General features: G+C 46.2%; 3 protein-coding genes across 3 annotated transcripts in view; 1 reads left to right on the plus strand and 2 right to left on the minus strand.

The window, feature by feature from the left end:
• Nucleotides 1-15,422, minus strand: part of LOC144247731 (uncharacterized) — a 58,674-nt gene extending 43,252 nt beyond the window's left edge. The window contains exons 1-28 of the mRNA XM_085559101.1: nucleotides 15,312-15,422; nucleotides 14,756-14,835; nucleotides 14,534-14,561; nucleotides 13,741-13,905; nucleotides 13,438-13,548; nucleotides 12,868-13,006; nucleotides 11,889-12,079; nucleotides 11,249-11,425; nucleotides 10,919-11,029; nucleotides 9,664-9,805; nucleotides 9,064-9,491; nucleotides 8,420-8,596; nucleotides 8,090-8,200; nucleotides 7,435-7,582; nucleotides 7,169-7,272; nucleotides 6,540-6,692; nucleotides 6,204-6,314; nucleotides 5,551-5,692; nucleotides 4,887-5,380; nucleotides 4,243-4,419; nucleotides 3,913-4,023; nucleotides 3,258-3,405; nucleotides 2,991-3,094; nucleotides 2,362-2,514; nucleotides 2,026-2,136; nucleotides 1,376-1,517; nucleotides 712-1,205; nucleotides 79-255 (exon numbers count right to left, since the gene is read on the minus strand). Coding sequence (XP_085415227.1) covers nucleotides 79-255; nucleotides 712-1,205; nucleotides 1,376-1,517; nucleotides 2,026-2,136; nucleotides 2,362-2,514; nucleotides 2,991-3,094; nucleotides 3,258-3,405; nucleotides 3,913-4,023; nucleotides 4,243-4,419; nucleotides 4,887-5,380; nucleotides 5,551-5,692; nucleotides 6,204-6,314; nucleotides 6,540-6,692; nucleotides 7,169-7,272; nucleotides 7,435-7,582; nucleotides 8,090-8,200; nucleotides 8,420-8,596; nucleotides 9,064-9,491; nucleotides 9,664-9,805; nucleotides 10,919-11,029; nucleotides 11,249-11,425; nucleotides 11,889-12,079; nucleotides 12,868-13,006; nucleotides 13,438-13,548; nucleotides 13,741-13,905; nucleotides 14,534-14,561; nucleotides 14,756-14,835; nucleotides 15,312-15,422 — 4,740 coding nt within the window. The remainder of the gene's footprint in view (nucleotides 1-78; nucleotides 256-711; nucleotides 1,206-1,375; nucleotides 1,518-2,025; nucleotides 2,137-2,361; nucleotides 2,515-2,990; nucleotides 3,095-3,257; nucleotides 3,406-3,912; nucleotides 4,024-4,242; nucleotides 4,420-4,886; nucleotides 5,381-5,550; nucleotides 5,693-6,203; nucleotides 6,315-6,539; nucleotides 6,693-7,168; nucleotides 7,273-7,434; nucleotides 7,583-8,089; nucleotides 8,201-8,419; nucleotides 8,597-9,063; nucleotides 9,492-9,663; nucleotides 9,806-10,918; nucleotides 11,030-11,248; nucleotides 11,426-11,888; nucleotides 12,080-12,867; nucleotides 13,007-13,437; nucleotides 13,549-13,740; nucleotides 13,906-14,533; nucleotides 14,562-14,755; nucleotides 14,836-15,311) is intronic.
• A 1,531-nt stretch (nucleotides 15,423-16,953) lies between these two features.
• On the minus strand, nucleotides 16,954-18,825 carry LOC146765613 (gastrokine-1-like). The gene is made up of 3 exons (XM_085559273.1): nucleotides 18,591-18,825; nucleotides 18,066-18,173; nucleotides 16,954-17,290 (listed from the first exon to the last, which is right to left on the minus strand). The coding sequence occupies exons 1-3, from the start codon at nucleotides 18,705-18,707 to the stop codon at nucleotides 17,051-17,053; spliced, it is 465 nt and encodes a 154-aa protein (XP_085415399.1). The 5' UTR covers nucleotides 18,708-18,825; the 3' UTR covers nucleotides 16,954-17,050.
• Nucleotides 18,826-22,976: 4,151 nt separating this feature from the next.
• GKN2 (gastrokine 2) lies at nucleotides 22,977-26,409 on the plus strand. The gene is made up of 6 exons (XM_085559272.1): nucleotides 22,977-23,135; nucleotides 23,672-23,725; nucleotides 24,206-24,337; nucleotides 24,819-24,929; nucleotides 25,713-25,866; nucleotides 26,166-26,409. Exons 1-6 carry the CDS (start codon nucleotides 23,124-23,126, stop codon nucleotides 26,255-26,257), a joined length of 555 nt encoding a protein of 184 aa, XP_085415398.1. The 5' UTR covers nucleotides 22,977-23,123; the 3' UTR covers nucleotides 26,258-26,409.
• The last annotated feature ends 497 nt before the right edge of the window (nucleotides 26,410-26,906 follow it).

Below are 26,906 nucleotides of genomic sequence, written 5' to 3' on the forward strand. Positions count from 1 at the left end.
ATCACTGGCTCAGGCCAGCTGTACAAGCATCCAGCCTACTTGGATGATTTTTGAAAGGGTCCTGTCCCTGCCACTCACCGTGTTGTAGTTCCAGACGGTTTTCCAGGACCCGCTGAAGCTCCTTTGCTCAATGACAGCCACACGCCATTGCCTGTTGATGGTCACAATTTGGGACTGGCCACCAATGATGACTTGCGTGTGGTTGAAGATGCTGCCTTGCGTGTTGTTGAAGATGCCACCGGGAAACTGCTGAGACTAAAAAGGCAAGGGAAAGATGTTTTGCCTTTAAAGGTAGCCAGTGATATCCCCAAAGTTTCTGAAAAAGCTCCCTGCCACAATGGAAGAAGTGCTGCACCCAAAGGAACACCTGAACTGCCCTCAGGCTTTTCCAAAGGACCCAAATCATGGCTGCAGCAACGGGCAGTGGCCTTAAGAATTCTTTCCATGCATTCCGTGAATCATTGCTGCATCTGACAGCTGTCATTTGTTGCCTTTAGAGGCTGATGCATGCTAGATCACTGCCCACAGTAAATCCATGCTCAAAGGCTTGGATGAAAAGCTCTGCTCATTCATTGCTCACTTTCAGAATGTGCACCCACAAGCAGCAACCTCTCAAATGAGGATATACCAGGCCAGAAGGGCTGGCTTTGGGCACCATCTTGGTTTCCCCCTGATTAGGTTCACGGAATCTAAGGGCTAAGGTTTTCTCACCGGGAAATTGCCATTCCAGTTGTTGTTCCAGTTGCCATTGCCATTCCAGTTGTTGTTCCAGTTGCCATTGCCATTCCAATTGCCATTGCCAATGCCATTCCAGTTGTTGTTCCAGTTGCCATTGCCAATGCCATTCCAATTGTTGTTCCAATTGCCATTCCCAATGCCATTCCATTGGCCGTTCCAGTTGCCATTGCCCATGCCATTCCAGTTATTGTTCCAGTGGCCATTGCCATTGCCGTTCCAATTGCCGTTCCATTGGCCATTCCATTGGCCATTGCCATTGCCATTCCAGTTGTTGTTCCAATGGCCATTGCCAATGCCATTCCAGTTGCCATTGCCATTGCCATTCCAGTTGCCATTGCCATTGCCATTCCAATTGCCATTCCATTGGCTATTCCAATTGCCATTGCTATTGCAGTACTGCAGCTCTACAACTCTCAGGACATCGAGGGTAATGCAGGATCCCAGATTCACCTGGGGTCCTTGGAAAGCTGGAAAGGAAAAGATAAATCTGCTTGAGCTGATGCCTAAGAGCTTGGCTGAAGTTCTACAGGAGGGTTTCTTTGGGTTTTGAGATGGAAGAGCAGCAGGCACCGTTGTCATGCACCAAGGACAATAAAGGCCAGTTCATAACCCTCAGAATTTCAATGTTTTCACTCACTGTGAACTTCAGAAGCCAGGTAGGTGGTGATTCCACTGCACATAGCCGCGATGTTTATTCCATAGGAGTAGAGGTTGTTGACCAGTCCATTGGTGACAAAGGTGATTCTCTTGGTAGGTCTTCCAAAACCACCAATCAGGTTCTAAACATCAAAAACCGGCATTCAGCAGTTGCATGCCAGAAGCTGGCTCCTGCCAGGGTTATTCCTAGCTTTGGGAGGAGGACTGTGGACCCAGTGTTTAATTCCCATCTGCCTTTAGAGACACTTTGTAATCCCCTGGGGGCCTGTGGGGCCACAAATAGGCCTTGAATGTAGCTGCAAAGGCTGAGCTTGTTCTACAGCAGTCAAGGTGCAGTGAACTTGAGGGGAAGGGGGAGCAGAACAATAGCCCTGAAGGGCTCCTCAAAGAACAGGTTCACCTAGCAAGCTGCAGAGGACAAAATCCTCATGCAAAGTGGCAAAGGGAATGATGCAGCCCTATTCTTCTGGCAAAGCATTCCGACAAAGCATTTCTCATCTTCATTACTTTTAAGAGAAAGGAAACTCTGTCACTATGGACAACCTGATCATGTCCAGAAAGAGAAAGCACATGAAGAAATGGCCCAGTGATCTCTACAGCCAGGAACCTGCTACTCCTCTGGAATCTTACCCTGCTCTCTTGTGCCAGGCGGGCCAGGTTATCAAAGCGGGGCATCTCGCTTCTGTTCATGATGGAAATGTAGCAGGTGTTCTGTTGCGTGACTTTGGTTGCAATGACGCCCTGTGAAATGAAATTATTCAACACTCACAATCCTGTTTTTACCAACGGCTAATATTGGGATAAATTTGCAATGGAAACACTAACTAGCAAATGCTGAGTGTTAGTGCCTCAGACTGTGGACTCCAAACATTCAGAATAAAGAAACAATCACCATCCCTGGGCCAGCTGTATGAACAGCCAGATACCTTGGATGCCTTTTGACAGAGACCCCTTGTTGCCGCTCACCGTGTTGTAGTTCCAGATGGTTTTCCAGGACCCGCTGATGTTCCTTCTCTCAATGATTGCCACACGCCATTGCCTGTTGATGGTCACAATTTGGGACTGGCCACCAATGATGACTTGCGTGTGGTTGAAGATGCCGCTGGGAATCTGCTGGGACTAAAAAGGCAAGGGAAAGAAGATGTTTTGCCTTTGAAGGTAGACACTGATGTCCCAAAGCTTCCCAAAAAATCCCTCCTACAATGGAAGAAGTTTTGCCCCCAGGGAGTGCTGGCACTGCCCTCAGTCTTTTGCAAAGGACCCAGGATCAAGGCAGTGGCAGTGGGCAGAGGCCTTAAGAATTCTGTTCCTGGATTCCGTGAATCATTGCTGCATCTGACAGCTGCCACCTGCTGCCGTTAGAGGCTGATGCATTCTAGATCACTGGCCAGAGTAAATCCACGTTCAAGAGCTTGGTTGGAAACCGCTGCTCACCTACTGGTCCCTTTAAAAGCACTGAAGCTTCAAGCAGGAACTTCTCAAAAGAGGAAATGCCAGGCAAGAAAGGCTGCACGGTTGGCTATGGGCAGCAGCTCAGAAGACCCTCACCCCACCCCTATGAGGTTCAAGAAATGTAAGGGCTAAGGTTTTCTCACCGGAAAATTGACACTGCCATTGCCAATGCAGTACTGCAGGTCCACAACTCTCAGCACATCCAGGGTAATGCAGGATCCCAGATTCACCTGGGGTCCTTGGAAAGCTGGAAAAGATAAATCTGCTTGAGCTGATGCCTAAGAGCTTGGCTGAAGTTCTACAGGGAGGGATTCTTTGGGTTTTGAGATGGAAGAGCAGCAATTGTGCCCTAGTCATGCCCCAGGAGACAAAAAGGCCAGGTCTGTAGCACTCAGAATTCCCACACTTACACTCACTGTGAACTTCATAAGCCATGTAGGTGGTGAGTCCGCTGCACATAGCCGCAATTTCTATTCCGTAGGAGTTGAGGTTGTTGACCAATCCATTGGTGACAAAGGTGATTCTCTTGGTATGTCTTCCAAAACCGCCAATCATGTTCTAAACATTAAAAACCACCATTCAGCAAGCTTAGTGCAGAGAGGCGATTCCTGCTAGGCCTGCTCCTCTGCAATGATGAATCAGGGCTGGGTGTTTGAGTCCCACCTGCCTCTAGGGACACTTTGTTATCCCCTGGGGGGCCTGTGAGACCACTAGCAAGCCTTGGCAGGTGCTCCAAAGGGACAGAGCTCATTCTAAGGGAGTCATGGTGCATGGAACTTGAGGTGAGATAGAAGCACAAAGAAAGCACTAAAGAGCTCCACAAAGGATGGATTGGCCCAGCAAGCTGCAGAGCTTAACATTCTCCAAGAAAGCGGGGGTGGGAATAATGCAGCATCTTTCTTTTGGAAAACATTCCAGCAACAAATTCCTAATTGGCATTACGTTTGAGAGAAAGGAAACTCTGCCACAAGACGCAACCTGATCATGTCCAGCAAGAAAAAGCACATGAAGAAATGTCCCAGTGATCTCTACAGCCAGAAACCTGCTACTCCTCCAGAATCTTACCCTGCTCTCTTGTGCCAGGTGGGCCAGGTTATCAAAGCGGGGCATCTCATTTCTGTTCATGATGGAAATGTAGCAGGTGTTCTGTTGCGTGACTTTGGTTGCAATGACGCCCTGTAAAATAAAAGTATTTAGTTCTCAAATTCAATTTCTTTCAAGTATTAATATTGGGATAAAGTTGGGATGGAAAGCATAAATAATGCTGAGATTCACTGCCCCAGACTGTGGACTCTAAAAGTCAAGAATAAAGACACAATCACTGGCTCAGGCCAGCTGTACAAGCATCCAGCCTACTTGGATGATTTTTGAAAGGGTCCTGTCCCTGCCACTCACCGTGTTGTAGTTCCAGACGGTTTTCCAGGACCCGCTGAAGCTCCTTTGCTCAATGACAGCCACACGCCATTGCCTGTTGATGGTCACAATTTGGGACTGGCCACCAATGATGACTTGCGTGTGGTTGAAGATGCTGCCTTGCGTGTTGTTGAAGATGCCACCGGGAAACTGCTGAGACTAAAAAGGCAAGGGAAAGAAGATGTTTTCCCTTTGAAGGTAGACACTGATGTCCCAAAGCTTCCGAAAAAACTCCCTGCCACAATGGAAGAAGTACTGGCTCCCAGGGAGTGTTGGAACTGCCCTCATTCTTTTCCGAAAGACCCAGAATCATGGCTGTAGCAGTGCACAGTGGCCTTAAGAATTCTTTCCATGGATGCAGTGAATCATTGCTGCATCTGACAGATGACATCTGCTGCCTTTAGAGGTTGATGCATGCTAGATCACTGCCCACAGTAAATCCATGCTCAAAGGCTTGGATGCAAAGCTCTGCTCATTCATTGCTCACTTTCAGCATCTGCACCCACAAGCAGTAACCTCTCAAAAGAGGAGATACCAGGCCAGAAGGGCATCAGGGCTGGCTTTGGGCACCATCTTGGTTTCCCCCTGATTAGGTTCACGAAATCTAAGGGCTAAGGTTTTCTCACCGGGAAATTGCCATTCCAGTTGTTGTTCCAGTTGCCATTGCCATTCCAGTTGTTGTTCCAGTTGCCATTGCCATTCCAATTGCCATTGCCAATGCCATTCCAGTTGTTGTTCCAATTGCCATTGCCAATGCCATTCCAATTGTTGTTCCAATTGCCATTCCCAATGCCATTCCATTGGCCGTTCCAGTTGCCATTGCCCATGCCATTCCAGTTGTTGTTCCAGTGGCCATTGCCATTGCCGTTCCAATTGCCGTTCCATTGGCCATTCCAGTTGCCATTGCCAACGCCATTCCAGTTGTTGTTCCAATGGCCATTGCCAATGCCATTCCAGTTGCCATTGCCATTGCCATTCCAGTTGCCATTTCCATTGCCATTCCAATTGCCATTCCATTGGCCATTCCAATTGCCATTGCTATTGCAGTACTGCAGCTCTACAACTCTCAGGACATCAAGGGTAATGCAGGATCCCAGATTCACCTGGGGTCCTTGGAAAGCTGGAAAAGAAAAGATAAATCTGCTTGAGCTGATGCCTAAGAGCTTGGCTGAAGTTCTACAGGAGGGTTTCTTTGGGTTTTGAGGTGGAAGAGCAGCAGGCACCGTCGTCATGCACCAAGGACAATAAAGGCCAGTTCATAACCCTCAGAATTTCAATGTTTTCACTCACTGTGAACTTCAGAGGCCAGGTAGGTGGTGACTCCACTGCACATAGCCGCGATGTTTATTCCGTAGGAGTAGAGGTTGTTGACCAGTCCATTGGTGACAAAGGTGATTCTCTTGGTAGGTCTTCCAAAACCACCAATCAGGTTCTGAACATCAAAAACCGGCATTCAGCAGTTGCATGCCAGAAGCTGGCTCCTGCCAGGGTTATTCCTAGCTTTGGGAGGAGGACTGTGGACCCAGTGTTTAATTCCCATCTGCCTTTAGAGACACTTTGTAATCCCCTGGGGGCCTGTGGGGCCACAAATAGGCCTTGAATGTAGCTGCAAAGGCTGAGCTTGTTCTACAGCAGTCAAGCTGCAGTGAACTTGAGGGGAAGGGGGAGCAGAACAATAGCCCTGAAGGGCTCCTCAAAGAACAGGTTCACCTAGCAAGCTGCAGAGGACAAAATCCTCATGCAAAGTGGCAAAGGGAATGATGCAGCCCTATTCTTCTTCTGGCAAAGCATTCCGACAAAGCATTTCTCATCTTCATTACTTTTAAGAGAAAGGAAAATCTGTCACTAGGGACAACCTGATCATGTCCAGAAAGAGAAAGCACATGAAGAAATGGCCCAGTGATCTCTACAGCCAGGAACCTGCTACTCCTCTGGAATCTTACCCTGCTCTCTTGTGCCAGGCGGGCCAGGTTATCAAAGCGGGGCATCTCGCTTCTGTTCATGATGGAAATGTAGCAGGTGTTCTGTTGCGTGACTTTGGTTGCAATGACGCCCTGTGAAATGAAATTATTCAACACTCACAATTCTGTTTTTACCAACTGTTAATATAGGGATAAAGTTAGGATGGAAACACTAACTAGCAAATGCTGAGTATTAGTGCCTCAGACTGTGGACTCCAAACATTCAGAATTAAGAAACAATCATCATCCCTGGGCCAGCTGTATGAACAGCCAGATACCTTGGATGCCTTTTGACAGAGACCCCTTGTTGCCGCTCACCGTGTTGTAGTTCCAGATGGTTTTCCAGGACCCGCTGATGTTCCTTCTCTCAATGATTGCCACACGCCATTGCCTGTTGATGGTCACAATTTGGGACTGGCCACCAATGATGACTTGCGTGTGGTTGAAGATGCCGCTGGGAATCTGCTGGGACTAAAAAGGCAAGGGAAAGAAGATGTTTTGCCTTTGAAGGTAGACATTGATATCCCAAAGCTTCCCAAAAAATCCCTCCTACAATGGAAGAAGTTTTGCCCCCAGGGAGTGCTGGCACTGCCCTCAGTCTTTTGCAAAGGACCCAGGATCAAGGCAGTGGCAGTGGGCAGAGGCCTTAAGAATTCTGTTCCTGGATTCCGTGAATCATTGCTGCATCTGACAGCTGCCACCTGCTGCCGTTAGAGGCTGATGCATTCTAGATCACTGGCCAGAGTAAACCCACGTTCAAGAGCTTGGTTGGAAACCGCTGCTCACCCACTGGTCCCTTTAAAAGCACTGAAGCTTCAAGCAGGAACTTCTCAAAAGAGGAAATGCCAGGCAAGAAGGGCTGCACGGTTGGCTATGGGCAGCAGCTCAGAAGAGCCTCACCCCACCCCTATGAGGTTCAAGAAATGTAAGGGCTAAGGTTTTCTCACCGGAAAATTGACACTGCCATTGCCAATGCAGTACTGCAGGTCCACAACTCTCAGCACATCCAGGGTAATGCAGGATCCCAGATTCACCTGGGGTCCTTGGAAAGCTGGAAAAGATAAATCTGCTTGAGCTGATGCCTAAGAGCTTGGCTGAAGTTCTACAGGAGGGTTTCTTTGGGTTTTGAGATGGAAGAGCAGCAATTGTGCCCTAATCATGCCCCAGGAGACAAAAAGGCCAGGTCTGTAGCACTCAGAATTCCCACACTTACACTCACTGTGAACTTCATAAGCCATGTAGGTGGTGAGTCCGCTGCACATAGCCGCAATTTCTATTCCGTAGGAGTTGAGGTTGTTGACCAATCCATTGGTGACAAAGGTGATTCTCTTGGTATGTCTTCCAAAACCGCCAATCATGTTCTAAACATTAAAAACCACCATTCAGCAAGCTTAGTGCAGAGAGGCGATTCCTGCTAGGCCTGCTCCTCTGCAATGATGAATCAGGGCTGGGTGTTTGAGTCCCACCTGCCTCTAGGGACACTTTGTAATCCCCTGGGGGGCCTGTGAGACCACTAGCAAGCCTTGGCAGGTGCTCCAAAGGGACAGAGCTCATTCTAAGGGAGTCATGGTGCATGGAACTTGAGGTGAGATAGAAGCACAAAGAAAGCACTAAAGAGCTCCACAAAGGATGGATTGGCCCAGCAAGCTGCAGAGCTCAACATCCTCCAAGAAAGCGGGGGTGGGAATAATGCAGCATCTTTCTTTTGGAAAACATTCCTGCAACAAATTCCTAATTGGCATTACGTTTGAGAGAAAGGAAACTCTGCCACAAGACGCAACCTGATCATGTCGAGCAAGAAAAAGCACATGAAGAAATGTCCCAGTGATCTCTACAGCCAGAAACCTGCTACTCCTCCGGAATCTTACCCTGCTCTCTTGTGCCAGGTGGGCCAGGTTATCAAAGCGGGGCATCTCATTTCTGTTCATGATGGAAATGTAGCAGGTGTTCTGTTGCGTGACTTTGGTTGCAATGACGCCCTATAAAATAATAGTATTTAGTTCTCAAATTCAATTTCTTTCAAGTATTAATGTTGGGATAAAGTTGGGATGGAAAACATAAATAATGCTGAGATTCACTGCCCCAGACTGTGGACTCTAAAAGTTCACAATAAAGACACAATCACAGGCTCTGTGCCAGCTGTACGAGCATCCAGTCTTCTTGGATGATTTTTAAGCAGACCCCTTGCTGCCACTCACCGTGTTGTAGTTCCAGACGGTTTTCCAGGACCCGCTGAAGCTCCTTTGCTCAATGACAGCCACACGCCATTGCCTGTTGATGGTCACAATTTGGGACTGGCCACCAATGATGACTTGCGTGTGGTTGAAGATGCTGCCTTGCGTGTTGTTGAAGATGCCACCGGGAAACTGCTGAGACTAAAAAGGCAAGAGAAAGAAGATGTTTTCCCTTTGAAGGTAGACACTGATGTCCCAAAGCTTCCGAAAAAACTCCCTGCCACAATGGAAGAAGTACTGGCCCCCAGGGAGTGCTGAAACTGCTCTCATTCTTTTCTGAAAGACCCAGAATCATGGCTGTAGCAGTGCACAGTGACCTTAGGAATTCTTTCCATGGATGCAGTGAATCATTGCTGCATCTGACAGATGACATCTTCTGCCTTTAGAGGTTGATGCATGCTAGATCACTGCCCACCGTAAATCCATGCTCAAAGGCTTGGATGCAAAGCTCTGCTCATTCATTGCTCACTTTCAGCATCTGCACCCACAAGCAGTAACCTCTCAAATGAGGAGATGCCTGGCCAGAAGGGCATCAGGGCTGGCTTTGGGCACCATCTTGGTTTCCCCCTGATGATGTTCACGAAATCTAAGGGCTAAGGTTTTCTCACCGGGAAATTGCCATTCCAGTTGTTGTTCCAGTTGCCATTGCCATTCCAGTTGTTGTTCCAATTGTTGTTCCAGTTGCCGTTCCAATTGCCATTGCCATTCCAATTGTTGTTCCAGTTGCCATTGCCGTTCCAGTTGTTGTTCCAGTTGTCATTGCCAATGCCATTCCAATTGTTGTTCCAGTTGTCTTTGCTGGTGCCATTCCATTGGCCATTCCAGTTTCCATTGCCATTGCCATTCCAGTTGTTGTTCCAGTGGCCATTGCCAATGCCATTCCATTGGCCATTCCAGTTGCCATTGCCATTGCCATTCCAGTTGCCATTCCATTGGCCATTCCAGTTGCCATTGTTATTGCAGTACTGCAGCTCTACAACTCTCAGGACATCGAGGGTAATGCAGGATCCCAGATTCACCTGGGGTCCTTGGAAAGCTGGAAAAGAAAAGATAAATCTGCTTGAGCTGATACCTAAGCCCTTGGCTGAAGTTCTACAGGAGGGTTTCTTTGGATTTTGAGATTGAAGAGTAGCAACTGTGCCTTAGTCACACCCGAAGAATGAAAAAGCCAGGTCATTAGCATTCAGAATTCCCATGCTTGCACTCACTGTGAACTTCAGAAGCCAGGTAGGTGGTGACTCCACTGCACATAGCCGTGATATCTGCTCCATAGGAGTAGAGGTTGTTGACCAATCCATTGGTGACAAAGGTGATTCTCCTGGTACGTCTTCCAAAAACACCAATCAGGTTCTAAATATCAAAAACAGCATTCAGCAAGATTAGTGCCAGGTGTTCGTTCCTGTTTGGGCTGTTCCTAGCTCTGTAATGATGACTCATGGCTGGATGTTTGGGTTCAAATACACTGTAGGACACCTTTTAATCCCCTGGGGGCCTGTGGGACCACTAGCTATCTTTGAAGACTGCTTTAAAGTCAGCTGGTTCTAAGGGAGTCAAGGTGCTTGGAGCCTGAACGAAAGTGGTAGTGCAAGGAAAGTGCTGAAGAGGAGGAGTGTGACCACTCTGTGGAGCCAAAGCTCCTTCCAAGGCATTTGCTCAGTCACTGCTCTCACCCCTCTGGGGCACCCGGGCTATGGCTGCAAGGCTGGCAGAAGTCTCATCCTCCAGCCCCTTCTAAACTGGAACCAAAGAGGGTTACAGCAAGCCCGGGCAGATACATTTGCTTTCGGACTAGTTGCAAATGTTGCTCACCGCCCCTCTTTGAGACCACTGGGTTCTCAATTGGAACATGTGTTTCTGAAAGCCCTCTGTGAGTTTCATTTCACATTAATTGCCACTCTAATTTCCTCCTGGAATGATTTGTGGCCTGGCCCAAGTCGTTGTCTGCTTTCCTGCTCTTTTCTCTGAGGCCCTCAGTTCCCTCTGCTCTCTCAGCTAGGTCCAGGAGCCTCCTGTTGTGGCTTATCCCATGAATTTGGGAGAAAAGCTGAGGAATGGGGAGATGCATTCTCAGGCCCCAAATCAAAAGGAAGCCTGGCCAACAGCAGCTACAAGGCAAAGTTCTGAGCTGACCGATGCAAATTGTTAGCGACAAGTCTGTGAAGGACATTGAGATCTTGGAACGCCAATAGGATTAAGGCCATTAAAGGCTTCTCAGAGCAAGGTTTTGCCCAGCAAGGTGCTGAGCTCAATATCCTCAGAGTTTAGCTGGTTGAGGGAACAATGCAGCGCCATTCTTCTTTTGGCACAGCATTCCTGCAACAAATTCCCAATCTGCATTACTGTTGAGAGATGGGAAACCCTGCCACAAGTCACAGCCTGATCATGTCCAGCAAGAAAAAGCACATGAAGAAATGTCCCAGTGATCTCTACAGCCAGGAACCTGCTACTCCTCCAGAATCTTACCCTGCTCTCTTGTGCCAGGCGGGCCAGGTTATCAAAGCGGGGCATCTCATTTCTGTTCATGACGGAAATGTAGCAGGTGTTCTGTTGCGTGACTTTGGTTGCAATGATGCCCTGTGAAATGAAATAATTCAGAACTCAAAATTCAGTATCTTCCAGCTGTTTACACTCGACAAAGTTGGAATGGAAACCACAACTAATGCTGAGAGTTTCTACCCTACATCATGGACTCCAAACATTCAGAATAAAGAAATTATCACTGTCTCTGGGCCAGCTATAATAGCAGCCAGTCTCCTTGGATGTACATGAACAAGCCCCCTCCCTGCCACTCACTGTGTTGTAGTTCCAGACGGTTTTCCAGGACCTGCTGATGCTCCTTTGCTCAATGATTGCCACACGCCATTGCCTGTTGATGGTCACAATTTGGGACTGGCCACCAATGATGACTTGCGTGTGGTTGAAGATGCTGCCTTGCGTGTTGTTGAAGATGCCACCAGGAAACTGCTGAGACTAAAAAGGCAAGAGAAAGAAGATGTTTTGCCTTTGAAGGGAGACAGTGAGGTCCTCTAATTTTCCAAAAAATCCCTGCTACAATGGAAGAAGTGCTGGTCCAGGGAGTACCTGCACTGCCCTCAGTCTTTTCCAAAGGACCCAGAATCAAGGCTGGGGCAGTGGGCAGAGGCCATAAAAATTCTTTCCATGGATTCCGTGAATCATTGCTGCATCTGACAGCTGTCATTTGTTGCCTTTGGAGGCTGATGCATGCTAGATCACTGCCCACAGTAAATCCATGCTCAAAGGCTTGGATGGAAAGCTCTGCTCACTCATTGCTCTCTTCCAGCATCTGCACCTGCAGGCAGGAACCTCTCAAAAGAGGAGATGCCAGGCCAGAGGGCATCAGGGTTGGATTTGGAACACCTGCTCAGGTTCCCCCCATTTTCTTAATGAAAAGAAACAGCTAGATTTTTCTCACCTGTCCATTACCATTCCAATTGCCAGTGATATTCCAATTGCCATTCCAATTGTTGTTCCAGTTGCCATTGCCATTCCAATTGCCATTGCCATTCCAATTGCCATTCCAATTGCCATTACTGTTGCAGTACCTCAGATCCACAGCTCTCAAGACATTGAGGGTAATGCAGGATCCCAGATTCACTTGGAGCCCTTGAAAAGCAAGAAAGGAAGAAACAAAACCCCATGAGCTGATGCAGAAGACCTTGGCTGCCTTTCTACAGGAGGGTGGTGGTGTTGCTCAGAGCCAACCTGGTCCTAAAGGAGAGCTGCTGTGGAATGTTTGAGCTGTGCAAGGGACAGATTCTCTTGGAGTCCCCAAAGAGCACCGGCTCTGTGGCTCCGCCAGGAATGCTCACAAAGACCTGCTCTTGAACACTCTTTGGGATTTCCTGTGAAGAAGTTGGGGCTCTATTGCACTTTGTCCTGAGAGTCCCAAAGGCTGGGCATTGCATGGTGAGCTTGCTGCCAGTCACATGAGCTGTGACTCTCTGGAAGAATCCTACCAAGTTTAGGTCATTTTAGCCCCGGGGAATGGGATCATTTCCCCAGGGACAAATCTCCAGTGATCAGAGAAACTTGGCTCTGTGTTGTGAAGCACAAGGCTTTGGAGGCTGACTGAGTCAACTGATTATCAAGCTCTGACCTGAAGGACAGCAGTTCTATGGACAACTCCTCTTCTTGGCTGAGTATTACAGGGGAGCTTAGGTGTGGGATAAAACACTCATTAAGTTTCCCGGAAATGTGCTGTAAGGGTTCAGTTTGGGTTATTTATGTGGGCTGAGACCCCACCTTGTTCCATTCCTGATCTGCAGTCATGCCAAACCACAACTGCTGAGCTCTTGGTTTCTGTGGGTTTTGAGGTGGAAGAGCAGCAACTGTGCCTTAGTAACGCCCGGGGAAGAAAAAGGCCAATTCAGAATTTCCATGAATTCACTCACCATCAACTTCATAAGCCATGTAGGTGGTGAGTCCACTGCACATAGCTGCAATTTCTATTCCATAGGAGTTGAGGTTGTTGACCAATCCATTGGTGACAAAGGTGATCTCCTTGGTAGGTATTCCAAGACCAATATGGTTCTAAACATTAAAAACCAAAATTCAGCCACATCAGTGCCAGGAGCTGATTCCTGCTTGAGATATTCCTAGTTCTGGGACGAAGACTCGGGGCTGCATGTTGGAGTCCAAACTGCCTTTAGGGAAACCTTTTAATCCCTTGTGGTTTGTGGGACCACTAGGAAGCCTTGAAGGCAACAGCAAAGGGAGAATATTTGCCCAGCAACCTACAGAGCTCAGCACCCTCAGAGAAAGCGGAGCTGGTTGTGGGAGTAATCGAGACCCTTTCTTCTGGCAAAATATCCCTACAACAGATTTCTAATCTACATTACTGTTGAGTGAAACTAAATCCTGCCACTAGACACAACCTGATCCTCTCCAGAAAGAAGAAGCAGGAGAAGAAACAATCTAATAAACTCCAGGGTCAGGAACGTGCTACTCCTTTGGTTTCTTACCCTGCTCTCTGCAGCCAGTCGGGCCAGGTTGTTAAAGCTGGGTATCTCAGTTCTGTTCATGATGGAAATGTAGCAGGTGTTCTGTTGCAAGACTTTGGTTGCAATGACACCCTGTAAAATAAAAGTATTTAGCATTCACAATTCAGTTTTTCCAACTTTTGAGGTTGATTCAAAGTCAGGATGGAAGCAGTTACAAATCAGTATTTGTTTCTACCCTACACAGTTTACTTCAGATGATCAGAATACAGAAACAAGCCCCATCCCTGGGTCACCTTTTTAACCACCCCACTCCCATCCACTCACCCTGTTGTAGTTCCAGATGGTTTTCCATGATAAATTTTGGCTCTTTTGCTCGATGATTGCCACCCTTGTTTGACTATTGATCTTCACGCCTTGTGAGATACCAGTGATAGTGATTTGGGAGTCTCCACCAAAGATGATTTGCTGGTTTCCATTTGTCTGCTGAGACTGGAAAACCAAATGGAGCACTTTTAGATTGTAACATTAGTCAGTGTTGTCCCCATTGCTTTTAAAAAACCCTTGCTACAACAGAAATTCTGTTCCCCCCTCTAAGAGTCAGAAGTGGCCTCAGAATTTTCAAACAGACCCAGAATCAAGGCATTGGCATTGGGCAGTAGCCATAAAAATTCTTTTCAAGGATTCCATGTATCATTGCTGCATCTGACACCTGTAATTTCGTTCTTTTAGAATTTCATCTCTTTGAGAAGATTTCCATTCTTTTCCTTCAAAGTGTTGGAGAAAGAATCAAGGAGATTTCATGAAGCAGGGAATAGAGGCAGAGTAGCCATGCACATGGAAATTGGTCATTGTACTCACATAATCAGCAAGGGCTGGATTCAGGACAAGTCCAAGAAGGACTGCAGTCAAAATCTGAAATGAAAATCAAATACAAAATGTAACTGCAGTTCTGGCTGACAAATCTGGCCATGACAATCCTCCTCCCCTTTTCCTGTTCTGATGTTCAAGGCTCCTCTTTGGATCCTTTTTTTGCTTTCAACCTGGGATTGCACCAGTGCCCCCAAAGGGAGGCACCCTTGCTTTAGCCCAGGGTGCTCAAAGCAGACACATTTCACACTTGCTCTCTCAAGAGCTGCTTCTCAGACCTGTGCAGGCACACACAGGTATTTTACAGGAGTGAGGAGAAAGCTTTGCCATTTCTCCTGCTCTGGCATTACAGGGAAGGGCTTGATGCACTAGTGCAGTGCTCCAGTGGTGCAAAAGCGTTGACAAGAATGGGCATGGATTAGGCTTCCTGTTTTCTGAATCAGGTACAGCCAAGCCGTGAAGAAATCCTTACCTCCTCAGCTCCTCTGGGGAGCAGGGGCTCAGCTGCTCCTTCTGCAGGAGCACAATGGCCCCAGAGAGGCAGAAGCCCTTCTGAGAGAGAAAGGAACGGGTTTGAATCAAAGTTTCAGTTTGTAAGGAAGAAAAGCATGCATACTTACAGGGAGATGCATCCTGACTGCAGAGCTGATGCTCCTGCAGGTAGAAAGAGCAGCGTGAACCCTCCACCTTTTATAGGTTTTCAGAAATCACTGTAGAAATGCTGAGTGTTACAATAATATTATTTTGTCATTTGTTTCCCTGTCATTTGTCCGTGAAAATTATTTCCTGGTGTAACTACTTGATAAACATGGGGATTGTACTTCTGAACCTTTTGACCTCCTGGAGTCTGATAGTTATCAAATTGGAATTCATTTGTAGTGAAAAATTAAATATGTTTCTAGTATTTTTCTAACATGTACTATTTACTTTTGAAAATTCACATCAAACCTAAGACCGGAGATATCCTAGAGCTTAAACAAGAACATAAAAAGCTTTGCATTAGACAAAATATGTGAAAGCCTTTTTACCTTCCAAAATATACTGTATGTTATCAGGTCACCATAGCACCCACTAAAATGCAGCGGTGAGGTCTGAGGCATCTGTGCCTCTGTGGACTTGTCAAAGCAGCCCTGAGACATTTGCACGTTTCGAGTTTTATTAATTTACAGTTGTTGACAGATTTTCCCTCTTAAGTTCATGAAGTTAAAGCAGTTTTGTGGGCAGCTGGATTTTGCTGACAGTGTTTTAGTCTCCTGGGGACGGTATTGCAGCAGGCAAGGTATTGCAGGTATTGCAGCTGCCAGGAGCAGCTGTGCCCTGCTATTCTCTGCCTGGAGAACCAGGAGAAATATAGGTTGGATATTAGGAAAACGGTTTTTACTGAAAGGGAGATAAAGTACTGGAGTGGTCTGCCCGGGGAGGTGGTGGAGGCGCCGCGCCTGGATGTGTTTAAAAGCAGACTGGATGTGGCACTGGGAGCCATGGTCTAGCTACGGTGCTGGGGCTGGTTTGGACTTGGCGATCTTGAAGGTCTCCTCCAAGCCTGTGATTCTGTGGTTGTGTGTGATTCCGTGTGTGATTCCGTGTGTGATTCTGTGTGTGATTCCCTGTGTGATTCCCTGTGTGGTTCCCTGTGTGGTTCCCTGTGTGGTTCCTGTGTGATTCCCTGTGTGTAATTCCGTGTGTGATTCTGTGTGTGATTCCATGTGTGATTCCCTGTGTGATTCCCTGTGTGATTCCCTGTGTGATTCTGTGTGTGATTGCCTGTGTGATTCCCTGTGTGGTTCCCTGTGTGATTCCCTGTGTGATTCCCTGTGTGGTTCCTGTGTGATTCCCTGTGTGTAATTCCGTGTGTGATTCTGTGTGTGATTCCGTGATTCCCTGTCCGGTTCCCTGTGTGGTTCCCTGTGTGATTCCCTGTGTGATTCCGTGATTCCCTGTCCAGTTCCCTGTGTGATTCCCTGTGTGGTTCCCTGTGTGATTCCCTGTCCGGTTCCCTGTGTGATTCCCTGTGTGATTCCCTGTGTGGTTCCCTGTGTGGTACCCTAAACTGATCTCATCTTAAATATGGGTAATGTAGTAGGTACAGCACCATCTTCTTCTAGTATTGATGAATAATTACTCAAGGCAGTATGTGAACTCTCCCTGAGAAATTGTACTGTAAGAGGTTTAAGTGCCAAAATTAGGATTTTGCAAGAACATTAGTTTTGCAACTTGTGTTTGGAATTGCTTCTGCTTTTTCAAAGGCTTTGTAAAAACACAGCACAGACTAGTGTAGGTTGATGATTAATTTTACTGAGACTCAGCAGCTTCCATACAGAGCAGAAGAAAGATAAATGATTGAAAATATGATCAAGAGAAGATAATCAAGGAGAAAAATCATACTAATGGGTGCAAAGTTCTATGAATTTTCTTCTGCAAACTTTGTCAGGAGCAACCACAGTAATAAACAGGCAGTTCATTAGTCTTAAATTTCAGTCATTAAATATCTCACTCTAAGAAGTTTCATCCTGATGAGATGTTTGATCCTCTTAAGAAGTTTGATCCTGAAAGAAGAAGAAAAAACCTATTAGATTTGGACTGAGAAAATATGAAAATAAAAATGTAGCTGAAATGCTTCCAAGTAGTTGCCTAAAAATTCCAGATTTATGTCAAGAGCTAGAGCCCAGAACGTTCCTGAGAATGGCTGGGCTCCAGGTCGTTGTACACAGGAGAGTGACAGACCTGCTGGGTTTCCTTAGATATGTATAAATGGATGTATAAAAACTCACAGAAAAGCACAGGATCTCAGTAAGTGACAGGATTTTGCAATCCTGTTAACCTGTGCTAATTCTGGAGCACCAGGGCTGTCAGTAGCAGACTCACCAGGAGCTGGGTAAGCGAGGTAGGAGGGAATTCCTGTGCACAGGGCTTGGATGCGTTTTCCATACGGGCTCAAGCTTTGGAGTCTGTTCCTGGAGATAATGAAGCGATTCTCTCTGCGTGGCATCTGGTAAGGCCCAAGTACCTGAGCATCAAAGGAACAAAGCCAGAAAACAGCGTTTGGGAAAACCAGGACGAGATCAGAACTGGCCGTGCACGTATCGAGGGCAGCCCTGGCAAGAAGGAGCTGGGGCCTGGTGGGTGACAGGCTGGATGTGACCCACCAACGTGCACCAACAGCCCAGGAACCCCCCAGCATGGGCAGCAGCTCCAGGGGGATTCTGCCCCTCTGCTCGGGTGAGACCCATCTGCAGAGCTGTCCCCACCCTGGGGACCAGCACGGGAAGGACCTGGAGCAGCTGGAGAGAGTCCAGAGGAGGCACCAGCATGACCAGAGGGATGGAGCAGCTCTGCTATGAGGAAAGGTTGAGATAATTTGGATTGTTCATCCTGGAGGAGAGAAGTTTCAGGTGACTTCATGGTGGCCCTCCAGTACCTGAAGGAGCCGACAGGAAAGATTGGGCAGGACTGTTTACAGGGGTCTGGAGTGAAAAGGAGAAATCACTCCCACTGCCAGAGGGCAGGGTTAGATGGGAAAAAATTCTTCCCCATGAGGGTGGGGAGGTGCTGACACAAATTGCCCAGAGAAGCTGTGGCTGCTCATCCCTGGAAGTATCCAAGGCCAGGCTGAACAGTAGTTGGGGTTGTTCCTGGGCAATGCAACTTTTGAAGGAACTTTTAGAGCGACTCAGCCCTGCTGAGAAAGTTCTCTTCAGTTCTTGGAGACTTTTCCCCTGTGTGTGTAGGAACAATTGCTTTTCACTGACAATCTTTTGCCCCACTGTCAACCACCATCCTACCTTGTCTCCTGGAGGTGGTGTAGGAAAGGGTTTGCCAAGCCAAAACCTCTTGCTAGTTGAAGCAATGATGCAGGTGTTCTTTGAAAACACCTTGGTTGCAACGTAGCCCTATTAAAATGAAACAAAACCCCCTTTATGTTGCAAACAATATACAGGGAAAGAGAAGTGCGTAGCTGGAGAGAGGCACTGGTTAAAAATGCAAATAGTGCAAATATTGGTCCTTTCAATTATATTGTTTAGGCAAATGTGTCATGGAGGCTGACGAGAGGCTTTGGTAAATGGTAAATTGCCTCCTCCAGCAATGCCACGTGTAGGATGTGTTCTCCTGCTTAGGGCAGGTGAAGGAATTTGCTGCTGGAAAACTAACACAGCACAGTGGGTAGCAGAAACAGTCCCAGGGCTGAAGGAGCACATTTTCAAGCATGTCCTATAAAATACAATGAAATTTTGTTGAAGCTTTGGTGGTTTTTAGAAAACATTTGTCTCTTTTGCCATTTTTCTTGTGCCATGCTGGAAGCTACTTACAGCCTTGAAGTCCCAGATGGTTTTCCAGGCCTCAGACCCAACCTTTGGAGTGGTGCTGGCCCTGATCTCAGAGTGGGTTGAGTTTTCACTGGGTTGCCCATTAAAGTTGTTCTCCATGTTCTGATTTTTGGAAAAGAGGTAAGGATTTAGCTTCCCAGATTCCCAGCAGTGTTTCACTTAATAAATCACTGGCTGCAGTAACCATGTTTTTAGAAATTACTGCTCTTGGAGATCCGATGAAAGGGGAGAAAATTTCTTGGCTCAGAATGAAGACAGGAATCTTTTACTTTCTAAGTAATCAAAATAATTCCTCACTGTCCTTTCCCCAGCAGGATCTTGCTGGCACCAGATTACTTACAGTATTCTACTGTATTTTGTGTTAGATCAATCATGTTAATATTTGTTTCTCTCCACACCATTATTTTCAGTGTTTATGCTCATCTCAGGACAAGACTTCCCTGATTCCATGTATGGTAACTGCCTTTCCCCTTGATACATCAAGCATGGAAATAATACCTTAGTTATTATAGAAAAATTTAAATGCCATTTTCTTCTAAATATCAGACTTTAAAAAGCAGCTTCACTTCCAGCAACATTTTTCTCAGAGGTAAGAGCTAAAGCCAGTGGTTCCTGTGGTAGTAGTGAGTAGCTGTGTGTAGCTCTATACTTACATAATTGGCAAGAGCAGGAGCCAGGAAAACTCCAAAGAGAGAAGCAATCACAATCTGAAATGAACATTTGGAATTCAAAACACCTGGAGATCATGCTGCTTATCTTGCATCAAATTATTTTCTGTCTTAAAATAATTTTGACTTCCTGTTTACTTTGTGTACAGACTCAGCACTTTCTGCAGTCGGGTCCAGCTGAAGAGGATTGAAATATGCAGAATTATTTATTGATGAGTTCACAGAACACATGCATAGAAATAGCTCTTAGCCCCAGCAGTACACCTTGCCCAGGCAAGAAGGTCATTCAAACACAGTGGGTTCTAAAACTTGCCCAGCCCCAGTTCAGTAACTTATTGGAAAAAATGTGCTCTGAAATATTTTCTTTGCAAGACTGAGCTTTTCACCGCAAGCTTTTGATTTCAGACATGGAGCAGATCTGAGAAATATCCATGTGCACCTGTTGTGAAGAGTTGGAATATGGATGCACATTCCAGCTCTGTGCTTGGAACACAGCAGCAAAGGGACCCGACCATCTTCACAGTGATCTCATCCTCCAAATACAGGACTAATAGTCTAAATGGAGGCACAGACACTTCTGTTCAGAAAACTGGGACATCAAACATTTGTTACCCCTTTATAAAACCACAGAGTTTCAACAGCCCACTGCTGTTGCTGTTGCTCGGGTTTGTCCGCACTGCTGCTGATACCTTTTGGAGAGATTTCCTATTGTTAGGATGAAAAATTCTTTTGGGATAACTATTGTGAACAACTATTCTCTTCAAGAGAATCCTATGAATATTGAATCGGTCCTAGATTTTATCTCCTTCAAAGGAGGTTTTTGATGAAAATTGTCTGAGTCTGACTCAGAATATTTAAAAGTAATGCTTGGGAATTTTTTCTGCACTAGTCTCAGGCTGCTGTAAATACCTCAGCGTCACCATCCTGAACTTGGAGTCTCTCGTGTCATGCTCTCAGCAAACAGCTGAGCCCTAACTTTATGTGACTTGCTGAGACTGTTGATTTGCCTCTGAGTGGTGAAGGAGAGAATATTGTCCTGTGGACGTGTCACGAGTGTGTGTCACCCCTGGAACACAGCACTTTCATATTTGAACACGTAGAGTTCCATCCCTGCCAAAAGGGAGATTTCTCCCCTGTAGTCCCCACCCTTTTGGCATTTTCACTTTGTCAGAAATCACTAAGAGTTCTCTCAGTGCCAAGAAAAGCTCAAAACCACTTAAAAGCTGCCCAGCCTTAAGAGTTTTATGAGAAAGCAATAGGTATACTTACAGGGAACTTCATTTGGATGGCAGGCCTGGCCAGCTCTGCTGCTAATTGATGTGTACTCTTGCTTTTTATACATAATATCCCAAAGTTAAATCTGAAAATGGGTTTGCCTTATTGGCAGGTGCCCTGTGTTCACAGAAGCATGACGAGTTTCCTGGGGAAATGCTCTGATAAGAGGAGGCTTTGATACCTGCCTGATTGAATTCATGGCATACAGGGAGGTGAGAGGAAAGTGGTCGTGGTAAGCTCAGTGTATTGAACAGTCACTTTTAAATGAAAAAAGAAATTATAAGCAGAAGCAGAGCACAGATTCCCAGGAAACTTGTAGTGATGCTTTGTGCCAATGTGGCAAAGGACTCAGCCAGAAGTTGTGCCTCTGACCAAAAGCACCACTCAAACCAAGGGGGTGGTATTCGTGCTATGTTAACAATTTTAACTTTCTGCTTGTCAGTCATGGTCCTGAATCTTCACAGAGCCTCTTCAGGAGAGTAGCACCTGATTATGGACTAAGGGCTGTTTAAGAAAGGGACCATAAATTTGTGGTAGCAAGGTTCACCGAGGGATTCTGACTCATAAATTGAGCCTCATTCTGCCTGAGGACTGGCCAAGGTGAAATTAGAAGGGTTTAAAGCCTTCTTAGGCAGCTTCTTCCTGCAGCTGCTTCCTATTGGAGGTGCCTCTAGCACTGTGGTGCTTGGGTTCAAGCACATGCCTGCTGATTTCAGGGGTGTTCCTGGAAAATGTGTGATGAACTGTGAGCAAAAAGTCTCCAAAAAGCAAGGCTTGCCTATTGGAATGATATCAAAGGCTTTGCCTGAGACAGCCAGCTCAGGCTGTGTCACAATCACATTAATTAGGCAAACGCTTTTTAGAAATTAACCTTTAGTTTTTGTCCTTGTCTGATGGGATCAGCAGAGTTCAGTCAGTGCAATGCAAGGTGCAGATGATGAGATCTGGCTATTGCTGTTGTTTTCCTTCAGTAAACAACTGCTGATCTCCCCTGCTGCTCTGCCCTTACCTGTGCCTCTGCACATGGATGCTGAGGAAAGCAGGAGCTGCTGCTTCTCAAGTGTTCTTCAAAGAAAATGAGTAGATGAAGGCATAATCGCTGAGGAAAAGTTAAATTAAGCCCTTTCTTTAACTTGTGGTGCCTGAACCCTGTTAGAGTCCTGCTTGAAATACTTGACTGTCGAAATCTACTCTGAGTATTTCTGACATACCTGTAATCTTAAAAATAAAGATTCTGTTGAGAAAAAGGGACAGAGCCAGCTTTCAAGAGGAGTGCAGCCTAATTAATTTAACTGGGCTTAGCAGAATTTGATATCTGTTTATGTGTTTTCTGATATATTGCTTAGCAGCACAGCATCGTTACTCTTGAGATAACCTTTTCTCATGTGGACTTAGGTGGCATAAAGCAAATGTGTGCAATTTCCTTTTTTTCTTTTTCCATTGAGACCTTTTTGCTGAGATATATTTCTGTACAATCTCCTTCTTCTTTTTCCTGATAAGAGAAATTACAGAAATGTGTTTGCTGTTAGTGTGAGTTCTTGTTTTATTGGGAGGGAACCAGCCTTGATTATGACCTTCTAGCAGGAAGCGGAGTGTGATTCATGCAGGTGCCAGCACTGGCTGGTGTGGGATAGCGGATGAGGAGAAGTCCAGGCAAGGTGGCAGTCACCTGGGAACACCAAGGAACGTTCTCCTGGTCGTTGGCATCCTCCCAGAATGCAGCAATCAGTGGGGATTCAAAGGGGGAATCCCCATCCTGCTCCTTTTGTTTGTGACCATCTGGGTTTTCGTGTTCCTCCCTGGTTGCTGAGCAGGCCAGAAGTGCCCCAGGCTGGCCCGTGAGGCACAGCACTCGTTCCCAGCTCTGTCACTCATTGCAGTTCATGAGCTCTGCCCGTGGTGGCAACCCATCAGAAATGAGCAGCACTTCTTGTCGAGAATGGAATGGATCCACAGAGTCCCACAGTGGTTTGGGTTGGAAGGGGCCTTAAAGATCATCCAGCTCCAGCCCCCTGCCATGGACAGGGATGCCACTCACTGACAGGTGGCCCAGGGCTCCCTCCAAGATTTTCAGTGACAGAAATGGCTGAAGAATTGGTGTTTGTTGGCTGACAAGGAGGCCACCATGGCACACGTGTTTTTTCCCAGCATTTCTCTGCAGACTATCAATCAGGCTGTTAGGGATTGTGTTTCAGAACACAAAATGCAGTTTGTGTGAATAAATAGCAGTGTTGTTCCCAGTGTCATTTCATTCTGGACAATATCCTGTTAAATACTTTAAAAAATAGAACCAGCAATACTAAAGTTTAAACCAGTGAATAATGGCCATTTGCAGAGTGATTGATTTACTGAGACTTACTGAGTGCTTTAAATATATCTGGGTCAGGTTATCTGTGCCAACCCAAAATTCAGATAGGAGGCTTACGACATGTAGATATGGACTTGTTCGAGTCATGAAGGAAAGTTCTGTCAAGTGTTTCCCACACCTCCTGCAAGATATAAAAGTTGAAGGTCTCTGGGACTTCCTTGCCTTCTTACCTTCTGCAGCCTCTTGTTCTCATCTGAAAGAAAAATGAAGAGATTTGTGAGTATCTCCATTTCTGTTGAATTTTTAATACTGTAAGTTCTCACTTTTAAAAACAAAAGGATAGAGAAGAAGATGCTCAAGTAAGTGGTACAATACAGTGGTACAATAATATGATCTGTGTTGTTTCTTTGGGTGGAAAGAGGAGAACTTGCATTTCTTGGGTCAGCAAAGTCAGTGGAAGCCTCATTTGAGCAAAGAATGCAGAATTGGTTGCAGTTCAGAAGGGAGTTTGGTTATGATTTAATGACTGCGGTTGTAGAGGCAAATCGAGAGGTAACATGGCATCAAGGAGGGACTTCTGAAAACTGCAGAAATGCCATGGTTAAGTTATTCTGCTTTTTCAGTTACAGGCAAAGGAGACCCTGATAGCAAAAACTTTTCAATGAGGAACTGTAGTTATTTTCACTAACATACATGCTAAGTGGACGATTTTTCAAACTGATGCTCCAGGTCCTTCCCTCAGTTCACTGACTGGGATTTTTATGGCACTGCCTGGTGTTTCTGACGAGTGAGAATTCTGATTCCTTTTCCAGGCTGCAGTCCTCATTTGCCTGGGAGTCTTTTGGGCTCAGACTTCTGCTTTGAACGTGAGTAGAGTGATGAGCCTTGTCCTGCACATGAGTGTTTAAAATGGGTTGGGTCCCTCCGCACCACAGAGTAGGAAGAAAACCACAGATGAAACCAAAACCAACAAGTTGCTTATTGTCAAGTGTAGAGAAAAAGAGCTTTTTCCAGAGGTTCTGTACAGGTGCAAAGTAACAAGCCAGGGGGACAGAGGTCCCCTTAGCTCAATCAAACATTTGGAGCCTGGAGCAGTCCCTGCTGCCCAGACTGACTGGGATGTCCCATGCAGGTTTTCCCCAGCCTGCAGGAGAGCCTGTTTTATAACTGACCTCCAGCTCAGGAGCCTCCTCAGACTGCTCCAGGGTGCAGTAAATACCAAATCCCAAGAACCGGGGCTCTTAAGGGATTTGGAATTTACCCAGAGCAGAAAGCATCAGGGGTTGTTGCCCCTGCTAAAGATGGAAGCCAGGTGATGAACAATGATTTTGTGCTTTTTACCAAAGACCTTTACCCTGCGAGATCCCATCAGCAACTATGTCACTGGGACCATGACCATCCACAGCGAGGAGCACATCGTCGACGTGCACGTCCGCTCTGGCGTCTACTCCTCTGACACCATTTTTGACTACACACACGTGAGTAAATCCAAGGATCCGCCTCCATTTGACCCCTGAGGAAGTTTTTTAAATCAGAAATTATTTTAGTGTATTCTCACCACATCCTGTCCCTGAACACTGTTTCTTTGAAGATTCCCAGCACCTTTCTTCCTCCTTTCTTCACCCATACAGTGGGGCAGTTTAAAAGACTTGCAATGAAACTTGTGGTGGCAGTTCTTAGAAGTGAAGAAGGTCCCTGACCTCAGTGGGGCTGGAGGTGAGGATGGGCTGCCAGCATTCATGGGCAGCAGAAATCTGTCAGAAATGATGTTTCCAGTCCCAGGGATGGACACCTGGACAGGCTGGCTCCATTCCCCAAAGGAGAGGAAGAAAATGCACTCATTCCACAACAGCAGCCTCTGCAGCCACTTGCTCTTCCTTCCAGATTGCCCCAAAGAGCAAAGATCACCAACTAATATCAGTGTTTCTAATGACTTAACCTCAATTCTTTGCATCACAGGGCTATATTGCCACCAAGCTGTTTTCACGGAATGCCTGCTTTATCATGAAAATAAAGAAGGATATAATCCCAGATATGGAAGAGATTGGACGTCTGGCTTTTGAGAGACAGGTGACTTTGTGGGGAACCCTCGCTGCTGGCAAGGAAGGGGTGGGAGCAGTGTGGTGTGAGGGGGACCCTCCACTCTGCCCCTAAAGCAGCTCAGGAATGACTTGTGCTGTCTTAGCAATGATGGAGCTGTTCTGACAAGACACAGCTTGAAGGGAATATCATGCAAACATTCTTTTAAGATAACGAGCCATCGTGGCCCCCTGCAGTTTCATAGGGGGTGGTCGAGGTGTCTCGAGCTGTACAATCCCCTGTCCTTGGAACTGATGTCCTTTGGCCATTTTGAGGTGATCACAATCTAAGTTCTGGAAAACTTTCCCTTTTTTCTTTGTCCTGCTGAAATTTTGACCTTGACATTGCTTGACATTTTTTTTTTTTTTTTTCAGAACAGAAAGTAGAGACTTACTTTGACCAGATTTTTACTTCCTTATTCAGGCTGAGGTTTCAGAAGGAGACTGGAAGTGATGCCTGGGGGTGAACTGGAGTTCTGGCCCATTTTGTGTCAGCCCAGTAGCACATTTACATCAAAAATTGCTGCCAATAATATAACTTATTATGGCAGCAATACAGCTCAGGCTTGCTGTGTTGGCATAATTAATACCTAGCGAATTTTGTTACTGAATAGATTTTTTTTTTTTTTTAATTTAAAAGCATGAAGCTTCTTTATCTAATGTTCTTTTGTGAGGCAAAGGAAGGTGATTTTGGGTTTGGGAGCCTTCTCAAAGGCTGTCCCAGTAGAGTAAAGCTAAAGCTACACTTCTAATGGTGTTTAATTTTTGTTCTCAGACCATGAGGGATGTATACTCTCCGAATAACGTGTGGGCCCAGTTCCAACCTGGCACTTCCAGGCTGGGGCATTTTAGAGACTGGATTCTCTATGGGAAGCACATTGAAAATCTCTGCACGGGGCTGCCTCTCTACGAGCTGGTGGCCACTGAACGTAAGTCTCAGGAGGCTCTGCACCAGGGCACCTTCCTCCCCTTTGACCCCAAATCCTCGTGGTACCCTGGAGCTGTGCAGACATTTCTTCCCCTTGAGTTGCACCACAAATGTTCTGCACAGTTTTGAGACAAACAGAAGCCTTGAACAGGGCCGTAACTGGGGATTGAGATTTGTCTATTTAAGACTTTTCCTAGCTGGATGCAGGGATCTCATCTGGTAAGGAGATGCTGATACTGAGATATATACTGATATAAAGACTGGTACTGATACTATCTTCATTTTCTTGGGATTTTTTAGCACCAACAGATCCTGATGGCTGTGCCAGTGCCGGCATTCCAAGCATTTTGGGCCTTAAAATCTGTGAAGAACTCATTGCAACGGAATATTGACATTTCTCTTGCAAGGAAATGCCTTTTTGCATGTTTTAGTGGTGGTAACCATGTTCTCCAGCTGGAACAGAACTCGGGTATGAGGCTCAACCTGCCTGTCCAAAGCTTTGATGCATAACAAGCCTATGACATACAAATAAATATAATGCTTGAATAAATTAAAGAATAAATATAAATAGAATAAATAAATAGAATGCTTTGTCTGTTTCATCTACCCAAAATCAGAACGCAGGGACAGTGGGCCTTGTGAGTAGCCCTTCAGAAAAGAGAAATTTCCCCCTTGGTCCATGCCTATGCTGGGGCTGCAGCATGGCCCAGGCAGTGGGTTGTGCTTCATAAAGAGAAGAAACAGAAACAGAATAGATTCCTCCAGTGCAGAACTTCACTTTGGCATCAGCATGCAGGTGTTGGCTCACCTTGTGAGGGATGGCTGGGGGCTGGAGCAAGCAGGGCCAGTGGAAATTTGCAGCTTGAAGCAGTTTGAAGTTTGCAGTTTGAAGGAGTGCAGTGGGTCAGAGAGATTTTCCAAGCCTGGGCAGAGGACACTGGCCCAGCCCTAAAAGTGCCTTGGAAGAAAGTTTTCCTTTCACACAATGGCAGGGCACAGAGAGCTGTGAGCACTTGCTGAGTGTCCCAGTGCCTTGGAGAG

This window comes from Lonchura striata, chromosome 22 (genome assembly GCF_050655825.1).
Source record: "Lonchura striata isolate lonStrDom1 chromosome 22, ASM5065582v1, whole genome shotgun sequence".
Taxonomy (NCBI): Eukaryota; Metazoa; Chordata; class Aves; order Passeriformes; family Estrildidae; genus Lonchura; species Lonchura striata.